General features: G+C 38.8%; 1 protein-coding gene across 3 annotated transcripts in view; it reads right to left on the bottom strand.

Moving 5' to 3' along the window:
- The window catches only part of LOC147331279 (N-terminal EF-hand calcium-binding protein 1-like), a 53,169-nt gene that overhangs the window by 8,770 nt on the left and 22,308 nt on the right, over window positions 1-22,091 (bottom strand). For all 3 annotated transcript variants that reach the window (XM_086293485.1, XM_086293483.1, XM_086293484.1), the window contains 6 exons: window positions 18,170-18,278; window positions 16,509-16,534; window positions 14,988-15,085; window positions 12,215-12,351; window positions 9,031-9,152; window positions 4,739-4,818 (listed from right to left, as the gene is read on the bottom strand). In XM_086293485.1, coding sequence (XP_086149611.1) covers window positions 4,739-4,818; window positions 9,031-9,152; window positions 12,215-12,351; window positions 14,988-15,085; window positions 16,509-16,534; window positions 18,170-18,278 — 572 coding nt within the window. The remainder of the gene's footprint in view (window positions 1-4,738; window positions 4,819-9,030; window positions 9,153-12,214; window positions 12,352-14,987; window positions 15,086-16,508; window positions 16,535-18,169; window positions 18,279-22,091) is intronic.

The following is a 22,091-nucleotide window of genomic DNA, read 5'->3' as shown; positions in this document are numbered from 1 at the left end:
GCTCTCTGAGTCTCTCTGAGTTGACAAAACTGAGGAGAGAAAAATGGTCCAAGTGAAAGGATGAACATTAGAAACTGTGAAAAGCAGGAGTTAATAAACAAAAGAACAGACAGAAGAAAGGAGATGGAGCATAAGATGAGGCAGTAGAGCGTGAAAAAGGGTTTGGGATGATGTAGTGAGAATGGGTCACATGATGAGAGCGATGTGACTTTGTGTTTGACAGACAAAGATTGTAGAATTCCATTTAGAAAAGCAGTATTTTATCTTGCGAGTCTAACCATTTTCTTTTTGATCACACACACAATGAATATATAAAAATGTACAATAAACATCATAATCAACAATTCAGAGATGAAACATTTCTGATTGAAAATATACTCCATGTTTGGACTGTTTTTTTGCACCTGGTTGCATACTGATAAAAAAAACAATATTAAATGGTCTAGTTGTTGTGGATTTCTTTGATGATATGTATAATCTGAAATCATTTATACTTGTATATACCCATATACTAGGGGTGCAACGATACACAAAATTCACGGTTCGGTTCGGTTCGATACTTTGGTGTCACGGTTTGATATTTTTTCAATACAAAAAAAATGTTCATGCCTTTTTAATTTGTCATTTATTAAACTTATAAATATATATTTTAACTCAAAAGTACAGTTTTTAAATTTAATGTTGCTGAAACAAAAGTAATTAAAAAAATTAATATCTGATTGAGGAATCACTCATCTTTGGAAAAGAGAGTTTAATACAGAGAAATGGCTCTTTCCAAAATAAAAGCAATACTATACACTTCTTCTGGGCTATATTCTCAGCAGCATATTGTAGCGGGTCAGGGCTGTTCGGGGTTCTGTTTGTACAGTTATATTTTGTTTATGTTGCCACAACATACGAACAGATGAAGTATACAAAACAACAGAACATGAACACAAAAAGCCAAGGGTAAAAGAAAAAGGTAACAATTATAGGAATACACACAAAATTTCACATACATATATTGTTTTGAGAGCCTTTTTGTTGGTGGAGTCTGATATTGATTGTATGTACATTTCCACATGGGCGCCCTGTGTGTTGTTGTTGTTGCTGTGCGGTTGCCGCGCTGCGCCAAAAGAAAGCACCTGGGCATTTGTGTGGGGTAATGGGGTCGTCGGGGACGACTGACCCCTTAGGTGGGGGCTATGTAGCGGGTCAGGGCTGTTCGGGGTTCTGTTTGTACAGTTATGTTTTGTTTATGCTTGCCATAGTGACGGGTGACGCCCTCTCGCTGCGACGGTGTGTCCTTCCGGGGTCAGAGGGCGCCCTGTGTGTTGTTGTTGTTGTTGCTGTGCGGTTGCCGCGCTGAGCAGTTAGCTAGCGGCAGTGTTCTTCTGCAGATGTCAATAAACGGCTGTGCTCCCTGGCTAGCTCACGGGAAGCAAGACCAAACGACACCTCCGTCTCCTCCTTGTCTGAGCTCGCCACAATATTAAACATATCAGGTCCCCATAAGGAGAATCATGTGCTAACGGCTGTCTAAATGACTCGGGTAAAGTTTGTAGCATGCTTGTTGTTGTTTTTGTCTGCTTCCACTTGTCTTTGCACTAGGATGATGTCGGCGTAAATGTGCAGTCATATTCGTTGTGTTCCCACTAGTGCTGTCAGCGTTACTCTCGTTGAAATGATGTTAACGCCACAACACGGCAAATCTCCGTTAACGAGCTACCCTTGATCGCCCGTGCGTGGGGCTAGACGGGCTAGACGGCCAACACGTTAATGAGCTAACTGCGCTAACACACTAGTTCCCACCCATGTAATTGAGCATTGCGTGGCACATCCAACATACTGTTTTACTTTAGTCCATGACGCGCTTACCTTCAGGGTCATACGTCACATGAAAACCAAAATAATTCCAAACGCCAGATCTGAATGAGGGTGGGGGAGGTTCAATTTGCCATGTTGCAAGGAGAGCTTAACTTCTGTCTCGCTAGCTTGCCCTGCGCTCTTCCTTCTGGCAATGCTGTCTGTGTTGAACGCTCAGTGGATCTGCGCTCGACAGTGCAACCTAGGCGGAGTAGTCGAACGCAGATTCACTGAGCGCTCAACACAGACAGCATAGTCAGAAGGAAAGTTGATAAAATAAATTACAAATTTTGTATTGTTCGATACATATGCGTACCGAACCGAAAGCACTGTATCGAACGGTTCAATATCGATACCAGTATTGTTGCACCCCTACTATATACCTATACCGTGTACAGCTGCCTTGAACCTGGCACTCGACGTGTTGTTTTTGGAATTCACTTTGGCCATAAAACTGTCAAAAGGACTAATTGAAATGATAGATGATAAAGGTCTGGGAAGAAAACCCAGAAAGTTATGTAAGACAAGTCCTGACGATCAAAAAGAGAACAAATATATGTAAGATCGACATATATGGATTGTTGAAAAACACTGACAAACATATTAAATTGATATTTGTAAAATTGGGAAAATACAAATAGTTTAAACTTAAAACCAAATAAGTGAAAAGTTACCCAGCAACAGGAGGAGGGGTTATGGTCACCTATAAAAGAAGGGTCAGATATATGCCTCCCTCCACCTTATTCTGTCTGTGTCTTTGTACTCTGTGGTTTTCTTTACTTGCGTTGCTATGTGTTCTGTTCTGTATACTGTGATGTACTGTTTTGCTGTTCATATGATTCTGTTCAATGAATTGTGCTTCAAGAATTCTACTCTTTTCTAGAGGATCTATTTGAGTGGTTTTATTTTAAAAAGCTGGATCTCCACGTCATTGGCTGGATAATGTTTTTCATGTTGGCTTTAAAGTCCTGTGAGTATTTTATAGATGATGCTACAGAGACAACCACAAATCTAAAGAGCCGTTTTATTTCTCATTATAAGGGCTAATATTCTGTGGCTCGAAGCAAAATTATGTTTGAAAAAGGAATGCATTAGGGATTTCTATTTTGTACATTCTCTGCATAATTCATCACCGGTTGTTTAGTATAAAACATGTTCAGAAAAAAAGGAGTGGGAAGGGCTTTATTGTCTGATATATTATTTTATTTCTTGGTTAATTCCATTACCGGTTCAACAAAGTTAATGGATTCAGTGCTGATGATTGCTCCATATTTGTATTCACAGGAAGGTTATGCATTCATTTCTTCTGTCGGTGAACACCAAGACCAGCATAGCACAGTATGAAGGCGTTTTAGTCTTATTTGTTTAACCTTCAGAGAATCAATATATTGTCATAACTAACAAAGTGTTATTGTTTTGTACAGTAATTTTTAAAACAATTATAAGCTGCTGTCCAAGTTAAAAGACTTTGTAATGAATATAAATAACTATAGAGATTATTTGGACAGTCAAAGACTTATTATGGTGGTATTATCTACATGCATGCTGCCTGTCTCCTACACTTCACTGTTTAGACTCTGTGTATCACAGTTCTTTGTTTTTCTCTTCAATTTTGTTGTCCAGTACAGATCACTGTGTACCTTACAGTCTCGTTCCTTGGTCTTTATTAAACCTAGGGAAACAATAGCACCGGTATATTTTTATGTATGATATATTCACTTTCTTGTGTGCCATTATTTGCATATTGTCCACCATGTTAGCTATGACTGCTTGAGAGAAATTTATAATAGACTCGATACAACCACTGGCCTCAAGGGAAAATTGACCAGTTGGTGAATGGTTTCTGGAGGTTGGTGGCTGTTGCTAGGTGATATATAAGGTGCTGCACCAAAAACTTCCTTGTGACTACAGTTTGCCACGGTCATCTGTAGTTTACATGTTAACTAATTAGCAAAACTAGCATATTGTGATGCAGACCGGAAACAGAGAAGGTTCACCTTCAAAATAAAAGCTGTGGCACACAGCTGTAGGTATGTGTAGGTCCTCAGTCATCCAGGTCATGGTAATCTAAAGAGCTTGGAAAGGAAAGCGATTGGATTTGGAAGTTTCACAAAGACGTTTCGCCTCTCATGTGAGAAGCTTTTTCCAGTTCTATATCTGGGATCTCCTTAGATCACAGAGTTGTAGCCAACCACATTTCAAAAGGTGCAACTGTTCTTTAAAGGCAAACTGTCTTCATTTCTGGTTTGAGTCACACTTTAACAGTTCCACTCCCACTCGGAGAGAAGTTGGTGAGTGCTTGCAGCCAAATTGGCATCTTTCATGGTAATTACAAGTAACTGCAGCAATGAAGCAATTACTAAGAGGCTTTTGCTAACTGGTCAAGGAATACATGTTCTTCTTGTGTGACTGGCGGTTGTCAGGGTCTCTCTGACTTCCTGAAATGGACCTCTGTACTGTGTTGCTGGTGGTGCTTTAATCAAACCTGATAAAACTATTGTTAGCTGTGCAGACATTTTTATGAACAGAATTCCTAAAATGTTTTCTTGCAAACCAAGTTACCTTACAGTCTTATTGACCATGTGATCACATCCAGCTCATTAAAATGGAAAATGCAAATTTGAGGATTTAAAATAACAGTTATTAAACAAGTAAATGACATGACTGTGGCTATACAGACTTATAGTTTAAGGGCAGAAAACCATGAGGGCAGAAAATCATTAAAATGCTCAAAAGATCCATTGCACAGAATTGTAGAAACTCAAGTTTGTTACTGAGATTTTAGCAAAGAACTAGAACTAGTCACTGTGGGAGCAAATAACATACTTCAAAGTTTGAAAAGTGTTTTGCTGTCCACTCTAAAATATAGCCTACATAAGGAAAGTTCTCCTACCTGACACTCCAGTTTATCCAAAAGTTGCTGCAGCCTATTGATCTGAGAACACCAGTTCTCTCCATCTTCCATGTTGACACCTGGAAAAACACAGTGCTAAATCATCAGATTGGTTTTTGAGTAAGTGCATAGCTACATACAGTAACATATTTATCAAAACAGATTTGGATGGTCTGTTTGTACTATAAAATTGGGTTAGAATAGAGAATTCAACATTCTTTCTGTGTTCAAGCCTTTCATTCCTATAGGACAAAGACATCTTGTCAAAGCAAAAATAAAGCACCTTGAGGCAAGGTTGTTGTAAATTTGTCACCTCATAAATAAAATTGAATTATATAAAATTGAATTGAAATTCAAAAGGATGAAGGATTCAGGATGCAAGAACATTTGAAAGAAGGCATAATACACCCCTGACATTGAAAATACTGTATCTGAAAACAGAGTATTGAAAACTGATTTTAAATCTCATTCTGTCATTTCAGAATCACAAGTTTAGTCTATCAATAATAGTGAATAAGAAACAAATGAGGGCAAACCTAAAGCGTTTACCTCTAGAATTTGTTAATAGTATCATGGTCGGTGAAAACTTGAGGGAATACTCACTGTCTGCACTTATTATGCATAACACAAACAGCAGTAATGAGGATAATACTTTTCTACAACACAGAGCACAATGTACCTCAGGTACAAACGATACAAAGTGCACCTCTTTATTGTTAAACTTTTGTAAAAACTATAACATTTATACTGTTGCTAAATTACTGTACTCTGGCAGAGTTAGCAGATTTCAAGATAACCTTGATGTATTTACAGCATGTAGCAGATATTAAAGAAAAAAACAACAATATTTTCCAAGATGTTGTTTTTTCCAAATCCTGTGAATATGCATAAATTCAGCCTGATGACAAATGTGTTACAGTTAAACCCCGTTTGCAGCGTTTGCCAATATATTCCATCCTCCGCCCCGAAAAAGTATTAAAACACATCACTCTGTGTTTTGGTATTGTGATGAAAAATCTTTATATTGAATCAGTCATAATACTGAAATTCCAACTACTGTGCAAGTTTATTAGAAAATAATCTGTAGCAAATTATCTTCTTTTTGGGGCTGCTCCCATTAGTGGTCGTCACAGCGGATCATTTGTCTTCATCTCCCTCGCATCCACTTCTGTAACACCAACCCTCTGCATCTCCTCCTTGACTATATCCACGAGTCTTCTCTCTTTTCCTTCTCCCGGGCAGCTCCATATCCAAAGTGTCTACTGTTCCTCTGTGTACATGTTCAAACTATCTTTGCCATGTTTCCAAACCACTCAACCTGATCTGACCCTCTGATATATTCATTTTGAAAATCTTAGCATCTTCAGCTCTGCCATCTGCGGTTCTGACACCTGTGTTTTTGTTAGTGTCACCTTTTCCAAACCATACATCATGGCAGGTCTAACTACCTAACTTTGCCTTCCACTCTTACTGCTATCGTTCTGTCACATCTCCATCCACCCAGCCTGCCCTCTTGTGTATTCTGACCACAGGTATTTAAACTCATCCACCTTCAATACTTCTACTCCTTGTATTGTCACATTTTCTTCTCATTCACACTCTCATCTGACTTTCCAGTTCATACCTCCATCTCTTCAGGTCCTTTTCTACCTTCTCCCTAATCTCAATAAAGATCACAATGTCATCTACAAACATTATAGCACATGGAAACTCCTGCCAGTAGTCATCTGTCATCCTGTCCATCACCACTGCAAACAAGAAGGGTTCAGAGCTGATCCCTGATCTAATCTCACACTCTTCTTGAACTAAACTGTCACTCTTACCGCACATCTTACCACCGTCCTGCTGTTCTCATACATTCCTGGCACCACCCTCACAAACGTCTCTGTCACTCCTGACTTCCTTATGCAGTAGCCTACCACAGTTCCTCTCTGTGGCACCCTATTGTAAGCTTTCTCTAGATCCCAAGAGACAGAAAAGAAACTATTTCATGTTGTTTGAGGAACTACATAGTTTATAGGTTTTTGTTCTTTTGATTTTTTAAGCAATTCCACAAATACATGACAAGTTTCAGTTTTAAGTAAAACCAAATTGGCCTTGTGTTGATAGACATAACCAGAATAAATGAGAGCAATATTGTTATAACCCCAGCAGGACCTGCTGTAATATTGCCCCAGTGGGTGGGCCTTGCTGTCCAGCCTTAGGTGCCATCCTTGAGTGTAGCTGATTCTACTTGGCAATTAGGCCAGAGTGCTTAAGGCTGGCACTAGAGAGGAGAGCTCTAGTGACAGTCTGCCTTTTTGTTTTGCAGCTTGTGAGCTGTGTATTACTGCTGCTTGCTTCTGTTCTGTGAAGAGGAGAGTTATTGGTCATTTAACCTTTTTTTTTTACTTCTTTAATTAGTTACCAACATCTGGGTTTTGTAATTTTTTCTTTCCTTTGATGGTGCAAGAAGCTTGTCTGTCTCTTTTAGTTTAATTATTAATAAAATAATTTATTTTGTTGCCAATTTTGCCTCTTTGTCTCCTTTTTTCAATATGGTTACATTGTGTTACATTCCCACATCTCTTGGTCATTTATGGAAACATAAATGTCCAAGAGATTGTTCGGATCTTTCAGCTGACACTGAAAGATCACCTAATACTTTGTTGATTTTGTTCTATAAGAAATTGTTATCATTATTATTAAGTTACAAATACTGCACCTAAGCGCTGGTGGCAAATGACTGAGAAAAAAAGGAAGCCAATAAGTTGACGTCTGATGTTCCCTTCTTTTGCTACAGACAACAAACAATTTAAAAAGACCATATTTCACTTTTAGCAATTTAAGTCTACAGGGTGGGCCATTTATATGGATACACAGTAATAACATGGGAATGATTGGTGATATTAAAGTCCTGTTTGTGGCACATTAGTATATGTGAGGGGGCAAACTCCTCAAGATGGGTGGTGACCATGGTGGCCATGGAGCGGATTGAAATCGTGTTGATATCTGGTGAACACAGTAACCGGGTCATTGCAGCAGATTTCAATGCAAGACACCCTACAAGACCACCCATCTCCCATGCCGCAGTTAGCAAACTGCTTGCTAAGTTTCGTGAAACTGGTTCAGTGTTGGATTTGCCAAAATGTGGACGCAAGAAAACTGTCACTAATGAAGAAACATCAGTGGCTGTGTTAGCTTCATTCAGCAAGAGCCCACAGCGTAGCACTCGCCGCATGTCACTGGAGAGTGGCATTAGTCGAACATCCCTTCGGCGGATATTAGCTACTCACAAATGGCACCCTTACAAACTCCAGCTACTGCAGCATCTCAACGAGGATGACCCAGATCGGCGCACAGAATTTGCAGAATGGGCAAAACAAAAATTGGAACAGAACCCTTAGTTCACGCAGAAGATTTTGTTCAGTGATGAGGCAAACTTATGTGAATGGTGAAGTTAACAAACAAAGCCACCGCTATTGGTCTGACACTAACCTACATTGGATGGATCCATCCAAGAAGTGGTTTGGTGTGGTATATGGGGTACAACAATAGTGGGTCCATTCTTCAACAATGGAAACCTCAAGGCCACTGGATATTTGAAATTGCTACATGATGATGTGTTTCCCTCTTTATGCACTGAAGCTGGCACGTTCCCTGAGTTTTTCCAGCAAGATGGTGCACCACCACATTATGGGTGCCAGGTCCGAGCATTCCTAGATGAACACTTTCCTGGAAAGTGGATTGGTCGTCGTGGGCCAGTTGAATGGCCCCCAAGGTCTCACAATCTGACCCCCTTAGACTTTTATCTTTGGGGTCATCTGAAGGCAATTGTCTATGGTGTGAAGATACGAGATGTGCAGCACCTGAAACTACGGATACTGGATGCCTGTGCTGGCATTTCTCCTGTGGTGTTGCTATCAGTGTGTGAAGAGTGGGAGAAGAGGGTTGCATTGACAATCCAACACAATGGGCAGCACACTGAACACATTTTATAAGTGGTCAGAAACTTGTAAATAACTCATGAAAGAATAAAGTTACGTTGTAACCAAGCACACCATTGTTTTTCTTGTGACATTACCAATAAGTTTGATGTGTCACATGGCCCATCTTCCTATTGAAAAAACAAAAGTTGTATCCAAGATGGCCGACTTCTACATGGCCACCATAGTCACCACCCATCTTGAGGAGTTTGCCCCCTCACATATACTAATGTGCCACAAACAGGACTTTAATATCACCAATCATTCCCATTTTATTACGGTGTATCCATATAAATGGCCCACCCTGTACTTTGTTGTTCCTCTTACCCATGGTCAGGATGCCAGTGCAGGGATCTGATGGAGAGAGGCACAGGTTATTATGGACCCTGCGACCACAGCGCCTGCCATTTCTCTGTATTGCTGTCAGCTCTGGCGCCTTTACTTCTCTCCTGCCATGACAGCAGTGTAAATCCAGCGAGACAAACATCAGAGAGAAAGACAGCAACTGTCAGAGCAATGTGGAAAAAACCTCTTAAAATATAGCAAACAGGGGAAGTCACATGGGAAAATATGAAGCATATATAGAACGAAACATTGGAAGGAATAGAGGAGATTGAGGGGCCAGAGAATGCAAAGAGAGGAAGAAAAATATGTGGAGAATGATACATTAATAATTGATTCCAATCAGAAACTGAGATAGGTTAATGTATGATGCAAGAGACACAGCATAATCAATGGCACAAAGACACACAAAGAGACATCCAGAATAGAGGTGAAAACAGCTTATTATCCCACAGGGTAAAGATTTAAGGGGGACAGACACTTACACTTACTCCTTTCCTCAATCACACATATGCACACACACACACACACACACTATCTATATCTCTGTTATAGATGGAAAAGTGTTTGCTGTGCTAAATGCAGAGTGTCAAGGGCAGGATGTTAAGCACTCTGTAGTCATGAGGGTGTGACAATCGAGATAGTGTGTCTGTGTGTGTGTGGTGTGTGTGTGTGTGTGTGTGTGTGTCTGTGTGTGTGAAGACTTTGATTTAGTTATGTATGTGTGTGTGGCTCTCTGTGTGTCTAAATGCTTCTGCGCGTTTGTTTGTACTTGGTAGTGTGAGCCAGTGTCTCCCTCCTTTTGTTGTGTTGTTATGTGTGCACGTTAATACGTGTGTCTGTGTATGTGTCTACGTGTGTGTGTGTGCAGGATCATGCTGACAGCGCAGAGGGAGTGCATTGCTAGGAGGTTATCATGCTGAGAACAGCCTGGAGCCCAAAGGCCACTGCAACCACCATAAATCTACTGCAGTGAAGCAAAGGAGAGAGAAATAAGCTGTTTGTTGTTTAACTCAATATGTCTCTAATTCTGTCACTCACACACACACACTCACTGTGTCTGTCCAAATCTATATCTGCTTGAGCAATATTAAAAGTGTCTGACCAAAAAGCTCCGTGTTATGTTCATTTGTACAGGCCTTCTTTCCTTTCTCCAATTCATCTTAGGCTCTCTGTATCATTCTGCTATCCATTTACTTCTTTTTTCTGCTTTGCTTTCTCTCTCTTAGTGAATTACTGTCTATATATGTCACTGCTACCAATATCATCCTTTAGCCTTGTTCCCTTGCTCTGCCTCCCCCAGTCAACTCTCAATAATTCACCCTGGCTATAATCACTCTATTATCTTCAATAATGCCAGCGTGGCACCCAGAGGTAAGAAAAGAGACAACCCAGGCTGCGATTAGTGCTACCAAATTATTTAGCCATGAAAAATGTAGAAAAGTATCCTTATTATTTTAAATGAGAACAGTTAGTGTTGCCAAAGCATTTAGTCATAATCTTGACCTGTGCTGACACAGACTTCTACTCATTAAATGCCTAGATGGATCGTGTTTGCCAAATTCTTAATTGGTGACAACAGTTTATTTGTGTTTTTATTCCATGACCTTCATTTACATTTAATGAAAGCATTAAGGTCTTTGACAGAAATTCTGAATTTCAAACAGTCTACCTATTAGTGAGGCATCTGTTTGAAAGCCTGTGAGAATACAGTAAATTCAAAGCTTTCTGCTCAAAGGCATGTCTTGAAAGAAAGCTTCATGATACAGCATTGATTAAGTGAATTTCTTGCTTAAAAGTATTGCTTAGACCAATGCTAACTGTTTTTTTCATACCTGGTTGTGCTAATAATGAATTATGGAAGTTTTCTGTTGACACAATTAAAAAATAGTATGTGTGTATTTCTTGAAGCAGTTTGCATTAGCAGTAGTAGTCTTGAAATGCTGTGGTTGAATATTTTTTAAAGAGAGATTATAAAGTGAGATATTAGTAAAACATTGTTGAATGATTAAAGAGAGAAAAACATTCTGAGTTATTATGGTGCACTGTATATAAAAATATAGGATTATTATATTAAATTACACAGAGCATCATGGTACGACAGAATGCAAAGTCTAGCAGAGAAATCATCCCTCCAGCATGAGTCATTTTTCTCCTTCAGCTAACAAACACGCTGGCTTATACCACACCTCACTAAGCAGTATGAACATATATGCAGCATTTCCTCTGTTAGATCCATCATTACCACACTGTATAGACTGGAATGAGTTCTTAGATGTGTTTTATTCATTTTAGTTTGGACTGTCTGCTGCACATCTCAGTTGGGCTGAACTTATTTAACCACTGCATTAAGAAAAACAAAACACAAACAAAAAAACCTTTAAATGTTCTCCTTTCCTTTAGTGTAAAAATCATTCTTAAAAAACAGCCGAGGAACATCATAAGAATGATGCAAGCGCAACAAATTCTAAAATCTGAAAAATCAAAGAGAAGCATCAGCATGTCCCCTCGGCTCAAGCAGCTTCTATGTGTTGTGGTAAGTGAGAGGAAAAATGCGCTTTTATAACTAATGATGCTTCAGGCTTCTGGCTCACATGTAATTAACAGTTCAGACAACAATTCTCATAGTGTGATCCACTCTGCAATAAAATACTTGGTACAAAATACAGTGTCACTCTCGAAAGTATGCACTGTGTTTCTACATACTTTGCAAGTCCATCCAGTGGGCAACAAAAGAGGACTAATTCTGACAACTCTGTCATACCTAAACCACTGACCATGTTCCAATCTACATATAAAAGTAGAAGCAGAAGCCTTAATTAACTGGAATTAAAGATTTACAACAGTGAAATTACATTTAAAATATATGCAGCATAGAAAAGCATGACTGTACTCCCTTTCTGTGCAGTGTTGCAGCAGAATTTTAAAGTTGTAAAGTAAAGTTGAGTTAAAAATTCTAAATTTTCATTAGAACAGCATCTATGAAAAAAACCCACAAGGTAATCCTTATACCTGAGTTTAGCATTACAGCACCAGTCATCAGAAATGCTGTTGCTCATAAGTTCTCTACTTAAATTACGACTAAGACTTTAATAGTATGTAAACAGTGTTGAATAAAATGTAACAAATAACAGAAAACACAAAATACTGTATCACATAGTGTACTAACGGGGCAGGGCTGCTCTGCTCTTCCACAGCCTCCATGGCACACTGCAGGGACCTCTGTAAAGAAAGCAGCTGACTGGATGTCTCCCTTAGCATGAATCTGGTGACAAACTGACCCAACACGCTGGCACCTTGGTACTCCTGAGAAAGAGAGCGACAAACAGAACAAAGGGTTAAAGGACAAACTGCTCAAACCAAAGCGCAAAGAAAGGAAAAGCAGCTCTGAGACAAGACACACCACACAGAGAAGGAGAGAGAGCGATCATGTGATAACTTCTCCAAAACAACTGCAGGCACTTGTGAAATGTGTGACAGCTGCAATTAAATGGGCTAATTAATTCTCAGAACACATACATTATTCAGAAGTGCGTATTCAAATTCCAAGGTGGAAGAACTTTAATAGGAGACATAATTGCTGCTCATGTCCCCAAACACAAATGTGATTACGCATTCTCAAAGGAGACATAGTCACGCAATGTGCGAGTGAAGTAACATTGCATAGCTCATTGTCAAAACTTGCGATGACGAGCCTCTACTGAAAAAGCATCATGGGATTAGCAGTCCAAAGCACTGACAGACCACAGCTGCTAACCAGTGACTGCACAATCCTCTAGGGGTTTACCCACTTCAACAGCTTTAAAGAAGAGGCCAAATAGAGGAGGTAGGTGATCTAATTAAGGCAGGTTCCATAATTATTCAGAACACATTTCCTCCACTCTTCTCATTTATCAACTCCTATTAAACTTTAAATCCCTGATTCATAGCTGTTACCTCAAAAAATCCTCAAGCACTTTTAAAACATTTTGTCAGCTCTAGTTGAGCAACATAATAAACAGGTACAGAAATGCTAGGCTGTGCCAAACCGGTACATATTATTACATGAGGTTTTTGGGACACACACACCGTGGGACATCAGGAGTATCAAGAGAATATTTGTAGCAGTTAGGACTGAAAATTGCAGACTGAACAAGACTTAAGGTCATGGGATTGCACTGCACTGATAGTCCATTGGTGCTACTCAGGACTTTGCAAAGCTTCTTTTTGCATAATTTTGCAGTGTCACTTGGTGACACTACAAGAAACTGGTGCTGTGCATGATTCCTGATTATGGCATGTGTGGTTGTTTTACCTAATAAACACAGAACATCTCTGCAGTCAGGCCAAGTATTAAAAACAACAAAATCTCTCAAGTAAAGTCATGGCTTGTGCTTCTTCCTCTTCATGGAGAATTGCCTTCCTGCTCTATCTCTGTCTCTATCTCTTATTAATCTAGTATAACCAGAAAACTAAAAACCATCGCACACAACCAGACTACCTTCTTCCTGTTGCTCTAGTCTAAGCACTAAGGTACATCAAAACATCTTCTTCCTGCAGCAGTTTCTCATTAACCACTCACACAATTTACCAGTCTCCTCATTTAATGCTCAGGAAGAGAATGTGCACTTAAGGAAGCTACTTTCTTAAAATCAAGCATACTATAATTGTTAAAAATAAGACTGATTATGTGGATTGATTCTTCTGCTTGGACTGAACACAATCAAGGCCCATGGGACCCGCAGTACATAGGTGGGCAGACTGCTGGCTTAAATACTAATCAGTGGTTTTTTTCCATCTGCAGCTTTAGCAGTGGGAGCAGTAATTGCTGCAGCAAAAAGGACCAAAAGTGCTGTGCTGCTGGACAGGAACAGAAATGTTAAGAAGTTCCCTGGAGTAAAAAAAAGGGCAAGCAGTAACAAGGGGAAGTCAAGTCAACGATTTTAGTTACATGTTAATGCTGGTGCAGTACACGCTGTAGCTTTGACAGACAAGTTAATAAACAGAAACAGCATGACAGTTGTGTCCAAAGTATCGGGTAGATTATTGTGTTATATAGGATATCTGTGACTCATTTATAGTTAGGATATTGAGACAACACTGCTGTGTTTTGTGCAGAACGTATTAAGTCATTCTTGGGTCAAACTCCCCATCTGATTTATTTCCCAGCCCATCCCTGCCTGAAATATTTTTTTTTTTCCCTCTTTTGTTAATTCATCACTTCTGGGAGACTTAGTGCAGCAGTGGCTCCATCTGTGTACACGGGGGCTTCCTCTAATAGACAAGAATCAGCACAAAACTAAACACAGGAGATTTATAGCACAAAAAAACCTAACTTGGTGAGCGTGTCTGTGTCTACTTGTATTACTTACATTGTGGGGATTGGTTTGGATACTCACGTTATGTAGGCCCACCTCCTTTAAGGTAAAGAAATGTCCCCATAATGCAAATCAGTATATTATAAGGTGAAGACTCAGTTTGAGGTTTTAATAGGAGATAGGATAAACCCCGTCAAAGTGTCCTAACCTTGTTACATAAAATTTGGTAAGCGTTAACAGGTAAATATCCGTTCACCGACTCATTCAACATTTTTGTGTTTCGGGGTTTGGCGGTATTTTCCAAAGTGGGACCAAGGATAACGAGACCACAGGTGATGTAAGTCAGTGTGAATCATCTGAATTGATAAAAACTAACTGCTTTCAGCCCTCAGTTTTTCTTGCTATTACCTGCATGGTGCATGTATTACATTTGAGACTACATCCAACCTGCCAGCTCTCAAGTACAAAGTCTGTGTGAAGCCCAACTTCCAATTTGAGAATAGTGCAGTCATTTCAATAATCTGTTGAATTCAGAGCTAGCGAGTGGTGGCCATGTGGTCTGCCAAAATTAAGACAGATTCACATAAAACTAAATGGTTCATAGTATAGCTTTCAGAGTCTTCACGTGCTTTGGTGAATTCTTACCTCTTTAGTTTTATCCATTGCCTTTAAGATGGCAATATTCAGGCTCTCCAGAGCTGAAAGGACATTAAGATACTCTCCAAGGTGCTGAGAAAAATAGTCTAACAGGGAATAGCAAAAAAAACCTGTCAGTGTTATTGCAATCACGGACTATGAACATGAATAGTCATCAAACATTAATTTTAACGTTTAAAAGTTGGAGACAAGCTCTAATATGTTGCCATGACAGACTCCAATTAAGAGACGACGACGACTACAGGAGTGAGAATATAATGAATGCACAATACGTCAGCAACACTTAGCGCTCCCCGTTTCATGAAATTGAGGGTTTTTTCTTTACTAATTTTAATAAGGCAGTGTTATAAGATATCTCATTCACTCTTGTAGTGTTAATGATAGCAAGCGTGAAGATTCATTTCACACCAGACAGCACCGACTGCTATAAAGAAACTCCTACACATTTTAATGTTTATGTCACAAATGAGCTCACGTAACTGCAAAAGCAGTGTACCGAGGCTTATTTAAAGTGTCACGGTAAAAAGGCTGTGCGAGGAAGGTTCACCAAATTATATATGATAGAGCAAGAGTAAAGCAAAGAAAAAGCTCAATAGTAATTAGCTCTTGATTCTTAATTAAAAACTTGATTTTACACTAGCTAAGAGTACGAGTGACATGACACACAGTTAACAATGTGATCCAAGGTGAATGGATTGGTGGCAGCCTTTACACTCCCCTCAGTTACATTCATTTATGTTGCATTACTGAATTTTAAACCGTTAATCAGAAACAATTTGGTCTAAAGAACATAGAGCAGTGGCTGACAGATGTTCACAGAACTACATATGAGATAAAAGAAGCATTCTGTTATGGAAAAACAGTCAACTTCTGTTGATGTCAGATGCAAAAGATGCCATTCCCATTCAATAAATTATGCAGAAGTTTTATTCTGGGTACAAGTCATATTTACCGGTCTCTGTCCTAGTTCTTAACTTTATTCAGGTCATCTGACACACATGTATTTTTTAAAATGATTAAAAAAATAGGCCAATAGATCACTACTATATATATCACTACTACTGTGTATACTATATAACAATATCGATATGACTCTTACTGTATGTCTGTAAATTTTAGGAAACCAGCACCTGGTTGACTTTCCACACAAGAAGTCTACCAATAGGGAAACATGACTTTTTACCAGATTTTGCTCAGCAGTACCTAAACATGTCAGACGACACATTCAAATCAAACGAAATCACAAATGCTTTTGATATATAATTTAGTTGTGTTGCTTGTTTGGCGTGCGCAGAAAACACAGCAAAACCTGCTGCCTCTAACTTTATACAATGCTTTCATTTGAAAATGCAAATTTCCCAGAGTTTTTAAACTGTTGCTATGAAGTTACTCATGAACACTAATAATAATTAAAAAAAGAATCTAAGGATAGGGTAACACAAGCACTTATGACAGTAACTTTTATGATAGGAGTTATACAGAAATCAGAGTAAGCACAGTCCAACCAACCTGATAGCTTGTCAGTGTCCAGATTGCTGCAGAGCAGAACATAAGAGAGAAGCAGGGAAGATACTGAGAGTTAATTAGGAAAATTCAAAGTTATGTAGCTCTTCATTTCTGCTTGAGAGGTTTGGTGTGACTATGTGTGAATATAGTTAATATGATAACAGTGTTGTCATATAAAGACATACACAAGACTTGTTAAAGTGTTAAAACCATATAAATCACACTTGTGCGCAGCATGTTAACCTGAAATGTTTATTCTCCTTAGAAATGATGTCTTCTGCATTTTATCATTATTTAAAATGTTAGACCATTGTCTGTTTTACTTCTCCCACAGTGGTAAAAACATTGCAATAAATACGTCTTTGTTTACTTTTCGTAGCAGAAGGGTTTACATTTGATGAGAAATTATTCTCTTTGATAAAGACCATTACTACTACCATTACTATGTGAAAAATTCCCCTGTTGTTTTAATGACATTTTAAAGACTGAATCAAACTGGAAGTGAAGCTGGTAAATAGCTGCATTATTATAATGCTCACACAGCTCCTGCAGACAACAAAAACAAATGCCTTTTTGGCAGTTGCTGTTACAAATCTGCATTTGGATGGTGACAATGAGCTCCCACATATCTCTCTTTTAGGCTATTAAGATATAGCTAATGTGATCATTCTTTTCCCTTTGCTTTCAGTTCCAGCATTTTCTGCATAACTTTAAGCATTATCAAGCATATACAGGTAAAACACGTTCTTCCTATCACCACTCCATTAACTGTATTGTTATATTGAGAATAAGAAAAACCTTTAATTAGACATCAGAGCACAGTTCATGCCAACTGCCTCAAAGCTTGGAGGGTGGTTAGAGAGGTCTCGAGGCTATTGTTTCTCATCACAGTGGCAATACTAGCCTAGCAGCATGTTCAAAAGCAATTTATTACACAGTGATGGAAGAACTGGCACCACAACAAAAATAAATACAGAGTGGTTACTGTAGCCAAACTAGTTAGATGCAAAAAAGGAAGAAACCCCCCCTCCCAAAACACATATGCATCTATTCCAGTCTGCTTTTGTGTGTGAGACTGGGCCTACTGATGCATTTCAGTGATTTACCAATCATGGTTAATTTGTTATATCACCTGAGCTTATACAAAGATTTTGAAACCTTGTTAAGCCTCAGTGTTGGCACAGAAGAAAAGTTGCAAAATGCCTCATGAATACAAATACCTGATCTGCCAAAGGCAATAAAACACACTGGCTTTAGGTAAGGATCAGACTTAGATACATTAAATACAACATGGCAGGGGAGAAATGGTCTTTTCCTCTGTGGCTAAAAGAGTTAAGCGTTCACTGCAGTGCGGTGATTTCAGCAGCTATCCTGAGGCTGATTTCCTTGATTGTAATTTCAGGGAAGTAGTCTAGGTTTTGAAGTAGCTGGTTTAGCCCACAGTATTTTATGTCCAAAGGAGGGGGTAAACATCAATTCTGCTTGAGTTGAGTTTACCGAGGACCTCCCTCCAGCTGTGAGACATTTAATCTGTGGCTGGTGACTTGAAAAGAACACATTAACACTGCCTTTAAGCATGCTTTTATTTTGCCCTCTTTAATAGGTAAAAGCACAAAGTTTACGAGAGAGAATCTATTAAATATAACACTAGGTCAAAAACTCACTTATTCTGTTGGCCATCTATGGAATAGAAAAGCTCCTGTAGCTCCTCAGTAGTCAGGATCCCATCAGCAAAGTAAGTATTAAACTCTTCAAATGACAACTTGCCATCATCTGAAACAGAAAGAAAGTTTACTGCACAAAGTCGACAGGCAGCCTTGTATCAACAGTTATAAGATGATAGGCTCACTAGTGGTTACGTGTATAACATGTATATTACATTTTTTTTCTTCTTGCTTGAATGATTTCTTGTTTCTGTGCTCTTGCTTCTACCAAATCTTAGTTTCAGTAATACTAAACTCAGGAGAAACATCTTGCCTAACATTAAAGAGAAAATTGAGCCACCTGATTCCATCGTACTTGGATGTGTTTACATGCTGGATAAGACACTACCACCTATCTTAGCTTGGACTTTTTACATAACTCATTACACATGTGGTACTTAGTTCTGGAAACTATTCCATTTAATTCCCTTTTAATCTCAGTGTAAAGGCTCAAGAGCTTCTGTAGCCCTTTTCTGCTTTTCTGCTATGCTGGAAAGTCAGTATTGTTTTGTAACTACCACAGCTGCAACCTTTCATATTAATGATAATATGCATAAAGAAAACAAAAAAAATGAACTGAATGACTAAAAAGTAATAAAACATCTTATTTTCTTGGAATTAACTGACAAAATATTTCAATATCTATCTATCTATCTATCTATCTATCTATCTATCTATCTATCTATCTATCTATCTATCTATCTATCTATATTAGGGGTGCAACGATATTCGTATCGATATTGAACCGTTCGATACAGTGCTTTCGGTTCGGTACGCATATGTATCGAACAATACAAAATTTGTAATTTATTTTATCAACTTTCCTTCTGACTATGCTGTCTGTGTTGAGCGCTCAGTGAATCTGCGTTTGACTACTCCGCCTACCCTAGGCGGAGTAGTCGAACGCAGATTCACTGAGCGCTCAACACAGACAGCATCGTCAGAAGGAAGAGCGCAGGGCAAGCTAGCGAGACAGAAGTTAAGCTCTCCTTACAACATGGACCTCCCCCACCCTCATTCAGATCTGGCGTTTGGAATTATTTTGGTTTTCATGTGACGTATGACCCTGAAGGTAAGCAGTCATGGACTAAAGTAAAACAGTATGTTGGATGTGCCATGCAATGCTTAATTACATGGGTGGGAACTAGTGTGTTAGCGCAGTTAGCTCGTTAACGTGTTGGCCGTCTAGCCCCATGCACAGGCGTTAACGGAGATTTGCCGTGTTGTGGCGTTAAGGTCATTTCAACGAGATTAACCTGAAAGCACTAGCGGGAACACAACGAATATGACTGCACATTTACGCCGACATCATCCTAGTGCAAAGACAAGTGGAAGCAGAAAAAAAACAAGCAAGCATGCTACTAACTTTAGCCGAGTCATTTAGACAGCCGTTTAATATGCTGCTGAGAATATAGCCCAGAAGAAGCGGATAGTATAGCTTTTATTTTGGAAAGAGCCATTTCTCTGTAATAAACTCTCTTTTCCAAAGATGAGTGATTCCTCAATCAGATACAGGGCTCGCAATATCGCTAGCCCAACGTCCTGGAGCTAGCGATTTTTTTCAGTCGGGCTACCAAAATCTTTCTCTTCCCTGCCCGTCGGGCTATTGTAGGAAAAATATGTGTCAATGCTTTTGCATTCTTTCAGAAATGTAGCTGGGTAATTATGTCATTGGCATCGGTGAGCCACTGTCAATATGTGACATATTGAAATCGCGTTTGAATTTGCGCTTGTTTTTTTGCTTTCACTTTGCAATCGCGCGAACTGTGTATAGAGAGCGACAGCACTGATCTGTGAGAACCTTCACAGACAGATATATATTTTAGTTCTGCTGAGCCAAATAAGACAGGTCAGTGTGAAGAAGTGACAGCCAAAGAAGAGCTTACCACAAAACGGAGAAGTTATGACAAATCAGACTATAAGGCAAAAAGAAAGTGCAGCTTTATGGTTTCATGGACAAAAGAATTTCTGTGGCAGCAATATGACGAGCTAAATAACCAGGGCTGCACATAAGTGGTCCGCAGGTGCGCATTCGCTGTCAAAATAAAAAACACGCACAAGGGTTAGGGTTAAATTTAAAAACTGTACTTTTGAGTTAAAATATATATTTATAATTTTAATAAATGACAAATTAAAAAGGCATGAACATTTTTTTTGTATCGAAAAAATATCGAACCGTGACACCAAAGTATCGAACCGAACCGAACTGTGAATTTTGTGTATCGTTGCACCCCTAATATATATATATATATATATATATATATAATGGCTTGGATTGTTGATAAAGTAATAAGTCATATTTGAAAAGAATTGTCACTTATTTAAACATGTAAATATGACGCGTGTCTGTAAAAAGCAAAAAAAACAAAACAAATATGAATGTTCTAACAGATAAAAACTAAATTCTAATACTATGCATAAGTGTTCCACAAAATATAAATGTAAAAGCACTACAGATGGTGAGCACATTGAATTTTTTCTCATTCTGCTCAGACTAGTTAACAGTGAGCACAGATTTTTGTGACAATGCACAGGAAAATCAATAGCAGATGATAAATAGCTTGGTTGTCATCTGTGAAGAAGTGTTCCTTCGTGAGCCTATTATAAATCAGTCTGCAAGCACAGATTACACAGATCAGTCAGCAGTTAGCCTGCCAGAAAGAAGCTGCTAGATGTTTTTAAGTGCAGCTGAATAAATAGACTAGGCATATTTACCTAAAAAGGGAAGCAAAAGTATACTCGAAGGAGTTGGAGACATAATTAATCAATGCAACTGAGTAACATTACAATAAAGAATGATGAAATACAGCTAAGACAGTCATATGCACAAATAAGTATGGATATGAGGTTGGTAAATCCACCAAATAGACAGTTTTTTGCACAGAGAGTCATATCAGGGCAAAATCAGGGCAGCTACGAAACTCACACTTTCACACTTTTAAAATTTGGCTTCTAACCCCCTGAGTAATCAAACCCTGTCTATGCAAAGACAAGGCAAAAGGAGAGTGGTTTAATATGCCATTCCACTTGGTTGGCTCAGCAAAGCTGGCAATTCAAGGGCAAGCTGGAAGACCATCTGTTCAAGTGGACCCATACTGACACTGTTCAACATTACCTCTGACCAGAATGTGTAATGTGTTGGTCCAGACAACAAGCTGCTCTCGCCACTTTGGCCCACATTTTTTTTCGAATAAAAATCAAATCTTCTTTGTCACACAAAAAGTGTCTTTTGTTTTTTCCAGTCTCTTTCACTGCCTTTGTTTTCTCTGTCAAAATACAAAGAACTCTTACGTACTATAAATCATTTGGATCACCACACATGTACTAGTATCTTGGACAATTTTTAATTCATATTAAAAATCACATTTTAGTTGATGTGCATGTTGAAAGAGTGATTGATGTTTTCTTGGTTAGAAAAAAAGCATGACATATTAAAAGCTGGCCTTCTTTTAATAGATTTTAATAGACATATGTGCTGTTCCACTTATATATACTTTATGCAATTTCCTTATAATTTAATGCCGTCTGTGCTCAGTATGTTGACCCAGAGACTGTAGATCCTGCCACATGTCACAGCGCTGTACTCGGAAAGATTCCTCTTCATGGAGTGCCAAACAAGACACACAGCAACAAGGATCAGCAGCAACACTTCTCCATTTGATTGCCAATTGACAGCAAGTAGCAGTCTCCTCTGTTCATTTTGACATTTCTGGGTTAAATGTCTCTATCATAAAGGAAAAAACCCAGACAAATACACAAGCCTGAACATCATCATTTTTCAAAGGCTTTGAGTTGATGTCAATGACATCCTGACCCAGGGAACAGCACTACCTTGACTTTTTGACCTGTCTTAGGAGACATAAGGAGTATAAGTTGTAAAAAC

The sequence above is a fragment of the Aulonocara sp. 'chitande type north' Nkhata Bay genome, linkage group LG5, assembly GCF_057382095.1.
Source record: "Aulonocara sp. 'chitande type north' Nkhata Bay isolate Kocher_YH1m ecotype deep benthic linkage group LG5, A_spYH_male_GT1.1, whole genome shotgun sequence".
Taxonomy (NCBI): Eukaryota; Metazoa; Chordata; class Actinopteri; order Cichliformes; family Cichlidae; genus Aulonocara; species Aulonocara sp. 'chitande type north' Nkhata Bay.
Note: the sequence above shows the minus strand (reverse complement) of the source record. Positions and strands in the feature narration are given on the sequence as shown.